At 46.3% G+C, this 15,773-nt stretch overlaps 1 protein-coding gene across 1 annotated transcript in view; it reads right to left on the minus strand.

Moving 5' to 3' along the window:
- Positions 1-3,694, minus strand: part of ACACB (acetyl-CoA carboxylase beta) — a 99,400-nt gene extending 95,706 nt beyond the window's left edge. The window contains exon 1 of the mRNA XM_068563713.1: positions 2,886-3,694. Coding sequence (XP_068419814.1) covers positions 2,886-3,694 — 809 coding nt within the window. The remainder of the gene's footprint in view (positions 1-2,885) is intronic.
- Positions 3,695-15,773: the final 12,079 nt, after the last annotated feature.

Below are 15,773 nucleotides of genomic sequence, written 5' to 3' on the forward strand. Positions count from 1 at the left end.
TAGGACTCTGCACTTTCATTGCTGAGGACGCGGGTTCGATCCCTGGTCAGGGAACTAAGATCCCACAAGCTATGCAGTGCAGCCAAAAACAAAAAAATAAATAAATAAATAAAATTCAGCTCTTTAGTCACATTAGTCACATTTCAAGTGCTCAATAGTTGCATATGACGAGTGGCTGCCATATTGAACAGCAGAGTTCTAGAACATTCCATTCTGGAACATCCCAATGTGGCAGAAATTTCTGTTGGACTGCTCTGTTCTGGCTTGAAAGTTGCCTCTTCCAAGAGCTCTTCCTTGACCTGACCACATCTTTCTAAAACAGATTCCCACAGGTATTTCTTCTGTAACCTGTTTCCTTCCTGGCATTGAACATACTTGGAAACTATCTGATCAGTTTACCTGTTTATTTGTACATTTCCTATCTCCCTGCTAGGACTCTCCATCTTGTTTCCTGCTGGAGCCAGTGTGGTAAATGTATCTCACCATTCGTCCTCCTTAGATGCCACTTAGATGCCTCATTGGACATCCACGTCTAACATAATCTCTGATGCTTTTTCATTTGGGTGAATTGGTTTAATACATTGTTTTTCCCTAATCCCTGCTGAAACCGTCATAATGAGGGAAAGAATGGGGTCTGGAAGGGAGAGAATGTTGGAGATTACTGGAGAACAACACTGTGACACAGTGAAATGAATCCTGCTGTCCAACAGATCTGGCCTTGAAACTTGGCTCTGCCACTTCCTAGCTGCATGATCTTGGAAAAGGTACTTTGCCTCTTTTTTTTTAACCATTTTTAAAAATTGAAGTACAGTAGATTTACAGTGTTGTGTTAGTTTCAGGTGTACAGCAAAGTGATTCAGTTATATATATATACATATATATATATATATATATATATATATATACATATATATACACACACACACACACACACACACACACACATATATATTATTTTTCAGATTCTTTTCCATTATAGGTTATTACAATATACTGAGTATCATTCCCTGTGCTATACAGTAGGTCCTTGCTGTCTATCTGTTTTATATATAGTAGTGTGTGTATGTTAATCTCAAACTCCTAATTTATATCCCCCCCGCCCCCCGCTATCCCCTTTGGCAGCCATAAGTTTGTTTTCTATGTCTGTGAGTCTGTTTCTCTTTTGTAAATAAGTTCATTTGTATCATTTTTTTAGATTCTACATGTAAGTGATATCATATGATATTTGTCTTTTTCTGTCTGACTTACTTCACTTAATATGATAATCTCTAGGTCCATCCATGTTGCTGCAAATGGCATTATCTCATTATTTTTTAAAGCTGAGTAGTATTTATTTCACCTCTCGGAGCCTCAGTTTTCTCATCTGTAAAATAGGGATCCACCACCAGCCTTGTACCATTGTTATAAAGGATAAATGGGTAATTTATATAAACTGTAGGTAGAAGAGGGGTAGGTAGAAGTGGGGAAGCTCTGGGTGAATTCGAGTGCTGGGTGAAGTGGGTGCTGGTGGGAAAGGAGCTGGGGAGGAATTTACTGCTTATTGAGCACCTACTGTATACCAAACTCTGTGCATACTTTATAAACATTATCCGATTTAATCCTTCAAAATTTTACAGATGAGGGACCGGGGCCAGGAGAGGCGATGTGCCACGCCCAAGGTCACACAGTGCGGGGTGGCAGAGCCAGGGTGGAACTCAACTCTGAAGTCTGACTGTCCCTTTAACCCTTCCAGAAACTCAAGACAGTCTTCCCCTAAAGATCATCAGTATAGGGAATATTTGCATTTTTGTCTTTTCTCTATCTCCAATTTCCAGTAACCAGGGTTAAAAATGTTCCAGTAACCAGGGTTAAAAATGTTCCAGTAACCATGCTCACCGGGAACATGGTGCCTATGTAAGAGCCCATCTCCTCGTCCAGGTTTTCCTCATTTTAGCAGAGAGCGTGCAAGAGCTGCTTAAAAGAAGAGCCAACAAGATTCCACTCCCAGGGCAGAAGAACAGACTGGAAGCAGGAAGAAACACTAGAACACAGCAGAGGTTCTTTCGGGCTAGCAAAGTCATGGTTGGTGGCTCTTTTGTACTCTCTGCTCTCCCATATTTTCCACGTTTTCTACCTGGAATTACCGTATTCCATTTGTAATTTGGGAGTCGGGGGTGGCAAAGTCTGATAACAAGAACAACAGAAATGAAGCCACTGACTACACTCCCGGGACAGTCCCACCTGTGATGGACCTGTAGGTATTTGTTTCCAACAATCAGTTTGATGGATGTGTTATAGTATTTGAATTTCTGCCCTTTTTTTTTTTTTTTTTGGCCGTGCCGCATGGCTTGTGGGATCTTAGTTCCTTGACCAGGGATTGAACCCAGGCCCTCGGCAGTGAGAGTGCAGAGTCTTAACCACTGAATAGTCAGGGAATTCCCTTGAATTTCTGCTTTTAAGGAATCACTGGGGGAAGGCATGTTTTACAGTTGTTAATTACCTATTGGATGAATGAACAAATGAACGAACAAGTAAATGAATGTCTCATCAGGAGTCAGGGAAACCATCCCTCCCTTTGGGTTCCCATCATTGCTTTGGCTCTTGCCAACCTGAGCTCATCCTGCTTAAATTACAACTAGTTGTTGCATACAAGGTCATCCTCCCCAACCAGACCACGATCTTCTAGAAAGCCAGTTTCCTGGCCTGGGGCCCTGTACACGCAGCAGATGCTCAATAAATGATTTTGATAGGAGGGAAGGAAGGAAGCAGGGAGGCTCATGTCTTCTGCTTGTCACATAGCTACCCTCAAAGCATTGACATCAGTGGGTAGCTTGGCTGAGCAGGGAAGGGTGTGGACCCCACCCTAACTCTGCGCCTCCTGGTTACGAGGACAGAGGGTACGTTACCTTATAGTGGGGACGGGGGTCTCAGTCTCGCCTGCGGTCTGAGCAGCCTCCAGGGACAGGGTCCCCAGGCTGGCTCGGCTGCCCTTCCGGGAAGATTCTCTGAACAAGCCAGTGCCAAAGTCCTCATCGGAAGAGTTGTCATCAAAAGAGCCCAGGATGAAGTTGGTCATCAGTTGCCTCTTGATGTGCGCCTGCTTCCTGTCTTCTTTGGAGAGGGTTCTGGCTCGCTGGCCCTGGGGTCTGGCTAGCACGGACAGGCCACTGGTATTTGGGGTCTCCAGGCCTTCGGTCCCTGTCCCGTTGGCTTGGCGTGCTGGGAAGGCGTCATCGGAGGAAAGGGGGTTTCCTTGGGGATTCTGCTGCAGGGGTGGCTGGGAGGTTCTTTGCTGGCAGGCGTCTTTGGGACCTTTGTGGGAGGCTGGCTCAGCCTGGTCAGGAGTCTCTGGCAGAGAGCTGCTGCTGCAATTTTCCTGCAGTGGCTCCCTGGAGCTGTCGGAGGCTGGCTCAGCCTGGTCAGGGGTCTCTGGCAGAGAGCTGCTGCTGCAATTTTCCTGCAGTGGCTCCCTGGAGCTGTCGGAGGCTGGCTCAGCCTGGTCAGGGGTCTCTGGCAGAGAGCTGCTGCTGCAATTTTCCTGCAGTGGCTCCCTGGAGCTGTCGGAGGCTGGAAGAGGCTCCTGACTTGTGATGAAGCTCACCTTCAATTCACTCTTGATGACTTGCTTGCAGTCCGTCATTTTCCCCCAGCTTTTTAACCAGGAAAAGGTCAGGCAGGAGAAAATCAGAAAAGATAGAAAAAGAAGAAGGATCATTCAGAAAATCTGTAAGGGAACAAGAGAGACGTTTTAGGATTTATGTAATCGTGTTATCTAGCTCTTAAAGGAGGTGGTGGTGAGAGCCAGTTAAGGTTCTGTGTATTCGGCTGAGAGAGCTGGAGGGGAAAAGCACTAGACAGGGAGCAGAGAAGGGGAGCTCCTCCCGGCTTACATGCTCTGTGGTCTGGGGCATGTTTGTTTTTTTTCTTAAGATTTTTTTTTTTTTTTTTTGATGTGGACCATTTTCAAAGTCTTTATTGAATTTGTTACTATATTGCTTCTGTTTCATGTCTTGGTTTTATGGCCACGAGGCATGTGGGACCTCAGCTCCCCGACCAGGGATCAAACCTGCGCCCCCTTCATTGGAAGGCAAAGTCTTAACCACTGGACTGCCAGGGAAGTCCCTGGGACATGTTTCTTAACCTCTCTGGATCTCAGTTTCCCACCTCTAATTTAGATAAACTAACACACACTCACCACAAATCATAAACATGCATGTGAGAGAGAACTAAATGAGATCAGGTACATTAAAAGACTCTGTTACAGCATCATTAATCGTAATATCCCCAGAGGCAGAAACAATCTAAATGCCCAATAACTGATGAATGGATAGACAAGATGGGGTCTATCCGTACAGTGGAATATTGCTCAGCCACAAAAAGGAGTGAACCGCTGGTACAGGCTACAACGTGGATGAATTTGAAAACACCATGCTAAGTGAAAGAAGCCAGTCCCCAAAGACCACATATTGTATGATTCCATGTATTTAGATAATATGCCCAGATTAGGCAAATTCATCGAGATGGAAAGATCAGTGGTTGCCTGGGGCTAATGGGATGGGGGTGAAGGCTAAAGGGTACAAGGTTTCTGTTTGGAGTGATGAAAATGTTCCAAAACTGATGGTGATGATGGTTGTACAACTCTCTGAATAGAATAAAAACCATTGAATTTTGCGCTTTACGTGAGTCAAACAGTATATGAGTTATATCTCAATAAAGCTTATCTTAAAAAAAGACTTCATTATATTCCAGTTTGTAGATGAAAAGGATTGTTGGCTTCTATGATCATCATCTTCCTCACTACCAGGATCATCAGCATCACTGTATTATTATCACAATCATCATCATGGTCTTGGAAACAGGAATGGGCATCTTGTCGTATTTTCTTTGTAGCGCTAGTACACCTGATGCAGGTATGCTCATAGCTAGAATGAAAGTTCAGCAAGACCAAGGAGGGTCTGTTCTGTTCCAGGGTCTAGAACAGCGCCTGGTACAGAGTGAGAGCTTAACAATGGACAAAAATTCATTTTGTTGAATACATGAATTCAGATATTCCGATTTCTAACCCATGCCTCTGACCACCACACTAACTCTACCCTATTAATGAATAGATAATTATTATTTGCAGGAAATAGTTTAAAAAGCAAACAAACAAAAACGCAACCTGAACGTATTGAGATTTCTGACCCAATTTTGCCATAATCATCCAGTAGAAGCATGAAAAAAGCGGGACCAGGGCTTCCCTGGTGGCGCAGTGGTTAAGAATCCACCTGCCAATGCAGGGGACACGGGTTTGAGCCCTGGTCCGGGAAGATCCCACATGCCGTGGAGCAACTAAGCCCGTGCGCCACAACTACTGAGCCTGCGCTCGAGAGCCCACAAGCCACAACCACTGAGCCCACGTGCCACAACTACTGAAGCCCATGTGCCACAACTACTGAGCCCACGAGCCACAACTACTGAGCCCACGTGCCACAACTACTGAAGCCCGCGCGCTCCAGAGCCCGTGCTCCACAACAAGAGAAGCCACCGCAATGAGAAGCCTGCACACTGCAACGAAGAGTAGCCCCCACTCACCACAACTAGAGAAAGCCCGCGTGCAGCAACAAAGACCCAATGCAGCCAAAAATAAATAAATTAAATAAATTAAAAAAAAAAAAGGAGGACCACAAAACTCAAGCTTATCACTTTAGTATCTAAAAGGCATTTTCTTTTTATTTATTTATTTAGTTGCACTGGGTCTTAGTTACGGCAGGCGGGCTCCTTAGTTGTGGCATGCAAACTCGTAGTTCCAGCATGTGAACTCTTAGTTGAGGCATGCACGTGGGATCTAGTTCCCTGACCAGGGATCGAACGCAGGCCCCCTGTATTGGGAACACAGAGTCTTAACCACTGTGCCACCAGGGAAGTCCTGCATTTTCTTTTTAAATTTCAACACAACACTCTTAAGGGAAGTGGAAAAGTTCTCAAGATTTCCCAGAACTAAATGATCCAAGTACTTCTTGCACAGTTTGGGCAACAGAATTTGCTGAAATGTTGTCAGGGGTATTTTCTAGGTAATACACAGGGTCAGGAGATTTTTTTCTTTTAAGATCATCAAGTTTCCTTTAAAAAAAAAGTCAGTCAAGGGGTTGTTCAATATCAATGAACAAACCACATTAATAGAACAAAGGGTCGGGAGATTTTTTTCTTTTAAGATCATCAAGTTTCCTTTTAAAAAAAAGTCAGTCAAGGGGTTGTTCAATATCAATGAACAAGCCACATTAATAGAACAAAGGGAAAAAACACATGATCGTCTCAATGAACACAGAAAAAGCATTTGACAAATATCCAACACCCTTGGGAATTCCCTGGTGGACCAGTGGTTAGGACTCTGCAGTTTCACAGCCAAGGGCCCGGGTTCAATCCCTGGTTGGGGAACTAAGATCCCACAAGCCACACGGCACAGCCAAAAAAAAAAAAAAATCCAACACCCATTAATAACAACATTCAGAAAAGTAGGAATAGGAAAGAACTTCAACAGAATAAGGCACATTAATGAAAAAAAAAAACACAGAAAATATATACTCAATGTTGAAAGATGGGAAGCTTTCCCCTAAGATCTGGAACAAGACAAGGATGCCCACTTTCACCACTGCTATTCAACATCATACTGAAAGTCCTAGCCAGAGCAATTAAACAAGAAAAAGAAATAAAACGCATCCAAATTGAAAAGGAAGACATAAAGTCATTTCTATTCACAGGTGACATGATCCTATATATAGAAAATCCTAACGGACCACCACAAAACACTAATAGAGGTAATAAATTAAGCAGTTGGTGGCTACAAGATCAATATGCAAAAATCAGTTGTGTTTCTATACACCAACAATGAACAATCTGAAAAGGAAATTAAGAAAATAACTCCATTTACAATCACATCCAGAAGAATAAAATATCTAGGAATAAATTTAATCAAGAAGGTGAAAGACCTATAGACTGAAAACTATGAAACATTGCTGAAAGAAATTAAAGAAGACCTAAATAAATGGCAAGACATCCCATCCTCATGGATTGGAAGACTTACTATTGTTAAGATGGCCACGCTACCCAAAGCAATCTACAGATTCATATGGAACTGCAAGGGGCCCCAAATAGCCAAAGCAATGTTAAAAAAGCAAAACAAATTAGAGGACTCACACTTTCCAATTTCAAAATTTACTACAAAACTATAGTCAGTGTGGTATTAGAATAAAGACAGACATATAGACAAATGGAATAGAATTGAGAGTCCAAATGTAAACCCATACATCTATGACCAATTGATTTTTGACAAAGGTATTAAGACCATTCAATGGGGAAAGAATAGTCTCTTCAACATATGGGTCTGGGACAACTGATTTCCACATACAAAAAAATGAAGATGGACTCCTAACTCATACCATACACCAAAATTAACTCAAAATGGATCAACGACCTAAATACAAGAGCTAAAACCATAAAACTCTTAGAAGAAAACTAAGGGTAAATAGGGGTAAATCTTCATGACCTCGGAGTTGGCAATGGATTCTTAGATATGACACCAAAAGCATGAGCAGCAAAATTAAAAATAGATAAATCAGACTCATCAAAATTAAAAACTTCTGTGCACCAAAGGGCATTATCAAGAAAATGAAAAAACAATGTACAGAATGGGAGAAGATTTTTACAAACCATATATCTGGTAAGGGCCTAGTATCCAGAACACATAAAGAACTCTTACAATTCAGCAAACAAAAGACAGACAACCTGATTTTAAAACGAGCAAAGAACTTTAATCGAAATTTATCCAAAGAAGATATACAAAGAGCTCATGAAAACATGCATCCTTAGTAATTATGGAAATGCAAATCAAAGCTACAATGTACCACTTCACACCCACTAGGATGAAAGAAGGAAGGAAGGGAGGGAGGGAGGGAGGGAGGAAGGAAGGAAGGAAGGAAGGAAGGAAGGAAGGAAGGAAGGAAGGAAGGAAGGAAGAAAAAGAAAGAGGGAGGGAGGGAAGAAGGGATAAAGAAAGGAGGAAAGACAATATCAAGTGTTGGTGAGGATGTGGAGAAATTTAAGTTACTAGGGGGAATGTAAAATAATTCAACTGCTATGGAAAATGGTTTGGTGGTTCCTCAAAAAGTTGAACATAGAATTACTATACAACCCGGGGATTTTACTCCTAGGCATATCCCAGAAGAATTGAAAACAAGGACAAACAAATACATAAATGCACATGTTCACAGCAGCACCCCAACTTTCTGAGGCTCAAGCCTTGCTCCTACTCCTGGGTTTCTGAGTCCGTGCACTACTGACGTCTGGGGCTGGATACCTCTCTGTGGTGGGGACTGTCCTGTGCACTGTTGGATATCGAGCAGCATCCCTGGCCTCTACCCACTTGATGCCAGTAGCACCCTCCTCCCTCTCAGTTGTGACAACCAAAACTATCTCCAGACATTGACAAATGTCCCTGGGGGGTAAAATTGCCCTCACGTGAGAACCACTGTTCTTAACTCCTACACCTATGCACTCCTTCCACCCTGCTTCTGGATTGTGAGACGGGAGCTTCTGGGGAAAAGGTGTATTTCTTACTCATCTCTTGCATACAGTAAGTTCTCAAGAAAAGTTTAAAAAGCACCAGCAAGAAAGGTCAGAGTCCTGAAATTACTGACCCACACGTGTTCTCTGGTAATTGGCAGATGGCATTGCCAAAAATGGTGCAAAGGCTATCTTGGCTTTATTGGAGGCTCGACAGCTTAAAGCCCTACATCCTCCCCAAGCAGGGGGTTAGGGCAGTGCATAAAGGTCATTCAAGACTGTGCCAACTGGCCACTCCCCCCTCACACCCTCTGCTGGCCACATGGGCCAAGTGTTTTCACAGCTCCACTGCCCACCCCCACCAAGTCAGCCAGTGGGTATAGATCTCCACCATGGAAACAGCCTGTTCACTGGTCTTCCCTGGCCAACTCAGAGACCTTTGGAAACACAGACCAACTGTCACTCACTTCTGGATCCTTGTGCCCAGGCTAGTGCTTGGTGCATAGTAGGTGCTCAAAAAGTATGTACCGAATGAATGATAAATCCATGCACACCCACTGAACACCAACAGATGGCTTGAGGCAGGCAGGAATTTTGGTTTCAGGATCTCATTTTTGAAGCTGCATTCAGGAACACCAGGGGAACAAGCTGGGTGTCTCCATGGCAGTTCTGAAGTAGAGTGCCAAGCAGAAGACCTCATACAAATGTGGCCAATTTTAGGTACACTTTAAATGTACACGTTGGAAATTCTGAGAAATAAGAAATAGTAAGTGCACTACATTGAAATGCTGAGCTTCCCCCTACCCCAAACAGAAAAATACTTGAGTTATTACTGAGGAAATAAAAGAGCAAAAATATGCTACAATGGTTCGGAGTTTAGGAACCCTGAGAATGAATACTTTACGTTGATTTCCATTGGAAAACCAATCACACTATGCGGTTTTGCATAATACAAGCACTTTGGGAACTTGCTGGCTGGATGACTGGATGGCTGGTGGGGACTGTGGTGGAAGGAAGGATAGGTGGTGCGTGGAGAGGGGCTGACTGGATGGCCAGATGGGCAAGATGGCGAGACACATGCATGGTAAGCAATTGAGGGTTGGTGGGTGAAGTTGCCAAGCTCTAAATTGGAAGTTCTAATGAATGGAGGGACCGGCAATTCTCCCCAGTTCAGCCCCCTCCCTCACTCGGCAAATCCTTTATGATCTGCTGTTATTCTGATAGGAGCCAGTGGGTCAAACATCCCAAACCTACCTTGCAGAGGTTACCCGCACAAAAAACCTCAGGGTCTGTCCCTTTTCTTGGCAGTGTGATGATGGGGGACCCACAGGCCACCACATGAGAACTTTTCCCAAGTAACTACATAGAGACAAATGGGGAACTCTCTGAGAAAGCTCCCAAAGAAACCCTCTGAGCCTCAGTTTCCTCGTCTGTAAAATGGGGATGCTGAGTCTTGCCCCCTTTACCTGTCTCACAGTTGCTCTTTGAATAACCTATATAGCATTTGTGTCAATGCTATCAGAAGCATCAAAAAGCCACCAAGCATGTACAGTGCCTTCAAGCTTCCAATCCTCAGAACAACTTGGTGGATCTTACGATTGCTATGGTCTTTATTACAGTCCCATTTTACAGTTCGGTAAACTGTGGCTCAGAGAAGTTCGGTTCCTTGACTTTGCTCACATCCAGGCCCAATGCTCATACCTTTCCCACTGCTCCACCATTGAAACTGGATATAAATAAATTCCATCAAGTGGAGGGTGTCCCCACAAGCACCTGGATACGACCCTAAAATCAGACACCTGGCTGTGTACCTGGAGGGTGGAGCCAGATGTGCACAGCGGTCTAGAAGGAGCACTGTACATGTGGTTCAAATTCACGGGCAGTCAAGGCCAGAGAAGTCCTTCCAGTGAACCCTCGTGGACATGCCATGCCGAGCTGCTGCCCTTTGCTGACCAGAAAACCCAGCGAGGGCCGAAGCTATTTTTATTTGTTGCAAACCGAACTCAAGCAACAGCTGCCTGGTGCCAGAGCAATCGTGGCCCTGACCATAACGAATGCAGGAAACTGCTCGCTTCCAACAGGTGCTGGCTGGCAGCCAAGCAAGGGCTGGAGAGGGAGGGGGGTCGGGAGTTTGTTCTCCAGCCACCCGCCTCCAACACACCCACCCATACCTGGCCTGGCCTTTGAGGGACAGAGGAGGGCAGAATGTCAGCATTAAACCAGCCACCCTGTTCCCCACTTGGATGTTTCCTCCCACCAAGATGAACTCCCGATCGCTTGCTGCCACTTACCGCCACCGTGGCCACGGCCACCGGCTCCATTCTCATGTGGGTCTGACAGGCTCCCACAGGGTGCCTGAGGGAACTGGGGCCGTGGAGTGTCACCTTTCAGCAGGAGGCTGGTGTCATGCATCAGTCCATGGGGAGGAGTTTGGACCAGCTCATGCTGGACACGAGTGAGTTTTCCCCCAAGTCAGGCGCCCTTATCTGTCATCCACAAATATAAGCCATTTGCCAAGGTCCTTGCCCTTCCCCCTCCCCCAGCTTCAAGCACAAGTACTTAAGAGGCTGTGCACACTCTCTGGCCCACAGGGCCACCTCCCTCCGGCTTGCCACACTCCTGGACTTAGAGCCTACTTAGCTGCTCGTGTGGTCAGCCATCCCCTTGCCCAACTCTGAGCCTCTAGAGTTTGTTTGTTTCTAAACATCTTTATTGGAGTGTAATTGCTTTACAGTGTTGTGTTAGTCTCTACTGTATAACAAAGTGAATCAGCCATATGCATACATTTGTCCCCATATCCCCTCCCTCTTGCGTCTCCCTCCCACCCTCCCTATCCCACCCCTCTAGGTGGTCACAAGGCACTGAGCTGATCTCCCTGTGCTATGCATAGAGTTGTAAACACTCCCGTAATCACGCCAGCCTCCTGTTCCCACGTGTTCATCTGTAAGACACCTGCTCGAAGGGGAGCATGAGTCCCAGCAGAACCTGGGTTTGGCCAAGGTGATATTGATGGAAAGAGAAGCAAAAGCATCAGGACGAAGTTCCAGGACCCTCTGGCTGGCAGGCGATGGTGCAGCAACGTTTTGCAAATTCAGAGATCATTGAAGTGATAGAGCAAGCTATGCCGGGCTGCCAGTGTGGTCAAAGCTGCCAGGTGCATACTTCAACCTGCACTCCAGCCCACAGGGCGGGGGGCATCACAGGTCACCCTGCGTTTCCCAAAAAGCCACTTAGCCTCCAACCTGCAGCCTAAGAGGGGGACACTTGGCATGTCCAGTGTCCTTGCTTTGTAGGTGAGCAGAGGCCAGAGGTCACATGTGAAGTTAACGACACAGCCATGACTAGCAGCAAGGTCCCCCGCTCCAGGCCTGTGTGGGGTGATATTCACAGTAAAGAGCCGCTGCCCTTGGGTACCTTGTTGGGTGCCCTGGACACTGATCTGGGTTCTCATCTCGGCTCTGCTGCCTGTATGTGGGGTGAGCCTTGGGCAAGGGAGCCTCAGCTTGCTCAACTGCAAAGCAGCATAAGGACGCAGCTCCAAGACGGAGTTCTCAACAGTCCAAAGTGGTCACCCACGCAGGGCGCTGAGCGCAGGGCCAGGCGCAGTTCATCTTAGCGATCGTCGTTAGCGATCTGAGCTGAGAGCCTCGGGCAGGATAAGTCACTGCACGGTGACACTCTGCTACCCACAGAGTGTTGCCTCGGCTAAATCATGTCCCCTCTCTGAACCTCAGTTTCCCCATCTACTGGGTTGGCCAAAAAGTTCGTTTAGGTTTTTCCGTAAGATGTTAGAAAAGGAGGGAAAATCCCCAGCCTCACCCACCTCATAGGATTATTGGTAGGATCAACCAAGATCTGTTTGGTCGCTAAACACCACCTTCCCCTTCTTGGTGAGCTAAAACGGAAAGAACACGGCTGGTGATGGCGAGTAAGGATCCTCTTCCACCAAGGGACAGAAATGGACTCACGTGGGTGGGGGCACCCGTCCGACACTGGTCAGGTGCCTGGATGGGACAGGCAGATACTCACATCAGAAACAGTCCCTGGACTCCCTTCAGCTTTTCAGCCCCGCAGGGCAGGTGCTTTCCCAAAGGGGAGGCATCTCTGGGGCTTCAGCAGCCTGCGTCAGGCTGAATTAAATTCTGTAAATTAAATTTTGTCTGTTCCCTGATCAGTGGAGATGGTCCCGAGAACTGTGTGTGTGTGTGTGTGTGTGTGTGTGTGTGTGTGTCTGTGTGTCTGTGTGTGTGTGTGTGACTTTTTATGTTATTCAGAGAGAGGATATTCTTAAATGCCAATACAGGGGTTAAAAAAATGGAAGAAAGGGGACTTCCCTGGTGGTGCAGTGGTTAAGAATCCGCCTACCAACGCAGGGGACACGGGTTCGAGCCCTGGTCCGGGAAGATCCTGCATGCCACGGAGCAACTAAGCCCATGCGCCACAACTACCGAGCCTGCGCTCTAGAGCCCGCAAGCCACAACTACTGAAGCCCGTGCGCCTAGAGCCCGTGCTCCATGACAAGAGAAGCCACTGCAATGAGAAGCCCGCGCACTGCATCAAAGAGTAGCCCCTGTGCACCACAACTAGAGAAAACCCACATGCAGCAACGAAGACTCAATGCAGCCAAATAAATAAATAAATTTTAAAAAATTTTTAAAAAGGAAGAAAGGAATAGAATCTATAAGAAAAAATAAAACTAATAAATGAGTTTAGCAAAAAAAAAAAAAAGGGAAGAAAGGATAAGTTAAGGAGAGGAGGGTGGTAGGGGAAGTAGGTTATCCCTAATAAATCAGAGGGAGTGTTTTCCTGCCACCAGCATTTTCTGCTGCTAACAGCTTCACACACATGATCTCATCAAGTCCCTGCAGCCCCTGCAAGAGGTCCCGCTGTTTCCTCCCCTCCATCACTCCCCAAGTTCACACTTTTAGGACCCAGGTTGCCTCCCTTCATAGCCCACGCTCCTGATCTTCATGCCCTCTGCTCTCTGTGCAGAATTTCCTTCTATAAACCCTGAGAAAGGTCCTAAATCAGCGGACCTGAGAAGTGAGTGTCAGGGGGTACTGCTTGGTTTCTTAGAGTCACGGGTTTGTTTTTAAATCTCTGAGTCCACTCCCCTAAGGAACTAAAATGCAACCAAGAAATAAGTAACAAAACTACTTCTCTAGCCTTGGGGTTTTTCTCCTGGGAAAGGCTTTGGGGGAGACAGGAGAGTTCAACCCAAAGGAAAAAAAAAAAAAAAGCTTTTCAAATCAAGAGTTAGCCACCACGCGGTGGTTAAGAATCCGCCTGCCAATTCAGGGGACACAGGTTCGAGCCATGGACTGGGAAAATCCCACATGCTGCAGAGCAACTAAGCCCGTGAGGCACAACTGCTGAGCCTGCTACTAGAGCCCGCGAGCCACAATTACTGAGCCCACGTGCTGCAACTACTGAAGCCCACGCGCCTAGAGCCCATGCTCCGCGACAAGAGAAGCCACTGCAGTGGGAAGCCCACACACTGCGACGAAGAGTGGTCCACGCTCGCCGCAACTAGAGAAATCCCACACGCAGCAACAAAGACTCAACACAGCCATAAATAAATAAATAAAATAAAGATAGGGATTCGGCCAAAGTTACTAAACCAGGAGCAGTGATTAGCAAATTGGTTCTATTGTGAAGGATAGTCATTTGTTTTCTTTAGTATTTTGGCATCTGAAGAAGAAATGTGACAACATTTCGGGTGACAGGAGAGGGAGGTGTAGCTCCGTACAAACTGAGAGACTTGAGAAGTCACACACCCTGTGTAATCTAAAAACATCACCTTCCCCTGCAATTATGGCTGAGGGCATTGGTACAAGGTCATGTTTCCTTACCCCAGAGGAACCAGTCAATGCTCAGAGACAGCAAGAGAACTGCAACCCTCACCTCTAAGAACAGATTCTGTTCTCTGTTGTTCTTTAACTACAAACATTAACTAATAAATAACAACAACTACACCTCCCATCATAACGAGCACCTTGCATTCAGGATCTCATTTACTCCTCACAGCATCCCTACAAGGGAAGTACTATTCTTATCCTGTTTCACAGACCAGGCATGAGAATCCAACCAGGCGTGAGAATCCAATGCCCAGAGAGGGGAAGTGAATTTCCCAAAGTCACACAGCTTTGGAGGTAGATAGAATCCAGCCCTGCTCTGCCTGACTCCAAAGCCTAGATTCCTAAGAGGTGGAGGTGAGCAGACTATTGATTCAATTGATTAACTGGCTACCCTCTTGGATGGGGGGAATCAGAAGCCTGGAAGAGACCCAGGGAGGGTCAGCAGTTCTGAGACTTATCACCTGTCAGAACATCTAGGTCTCTGGAAAATTTCAGCAAATACTGAAAAGCCTAAAGTAAGCCTAAAATAGAAGCCTTTAGAGTAAGCCTAAAATATCTACAACCACTTGATCCTAGAATCGAGCAGGCATGCAGCCTCAGGGGCCACCGATTTGAGAACAGCTTCCAGTAGGAAAACACATTTGAGAAAAGTCTGTGAATTTCAGTTCTCCCCCAGTTCGGAAAAGGCTCAGATACAAGTCCCAGGGTCCTCTAGGACTGTTGACCTAGAAAGGGGCACTTCCTCGGTGCCTGTCGCATTGCAGGTGCTTGATTAACACCTGGGGAGCCAAACCAAGCTTTTGATGGGGTTGACCTGTGCAGGGGCCCAGTCAAACCCAGCCCAAATGGTTCCAGATTGGCCCCTGCCTCGAAGAAATGTAAGAGGAGTGGGTCCCCCACCTCCAATGGAAAACTTACTCTGCTGTCTCAAAGGCCTATAGGGCTCATATGTTCCGAGCCTGTCTCACTTGAGTCATCCCTGTAGAAACTGCCGAAGTCAACTGTCCCACACGCCTGAGGTCCTGGTCCCCTGCCACCTTCGCAGATGGAATTCTACCCACCTTCCCCTCTATTCTTTCTGTGCCGGGAATTTGCGTTCTTCAACCATCACTCGTTCACCGGCGGGTAATTCCTGGGTACCTGCCAGGCATGGTGCTGGCTGCCATAGATACGGGCCAAACAGCGCAGAAATGGTCCTGCCCACGCAGGGTTTACAGTCTCACGGGGAAGCAAGTAAGATCACGGAGGAATGTAAGGGCACAACCAGGAGAATCGCCACAAAGGAGAAGCGCTTGAAGAGCCAGTAACAGAGGCCCCAGCCTGGGTCTGCAAGGGAAAGCTTTCTCAGGAATATCTCTGCTGAGACGGAGGGGGTGTGATTTCACCAGGCGAAGG

This window comes from Eschrichtius robustus, chromosome 14, assembly GCF_028021215.1.
Source record: "Eschrichtius robustus isolate mEscRob2 chromosome 14, mEscRob2.pri, whole genome shotgun sequence".
Taxonomy (NCBI): domain Eukaryota; kingdom Metazoa; phylum Chordata; class Mammalia; order Artiodactyla; family Eschrichtiidae; genus Eschrichtius; species Eschrichtius robustus.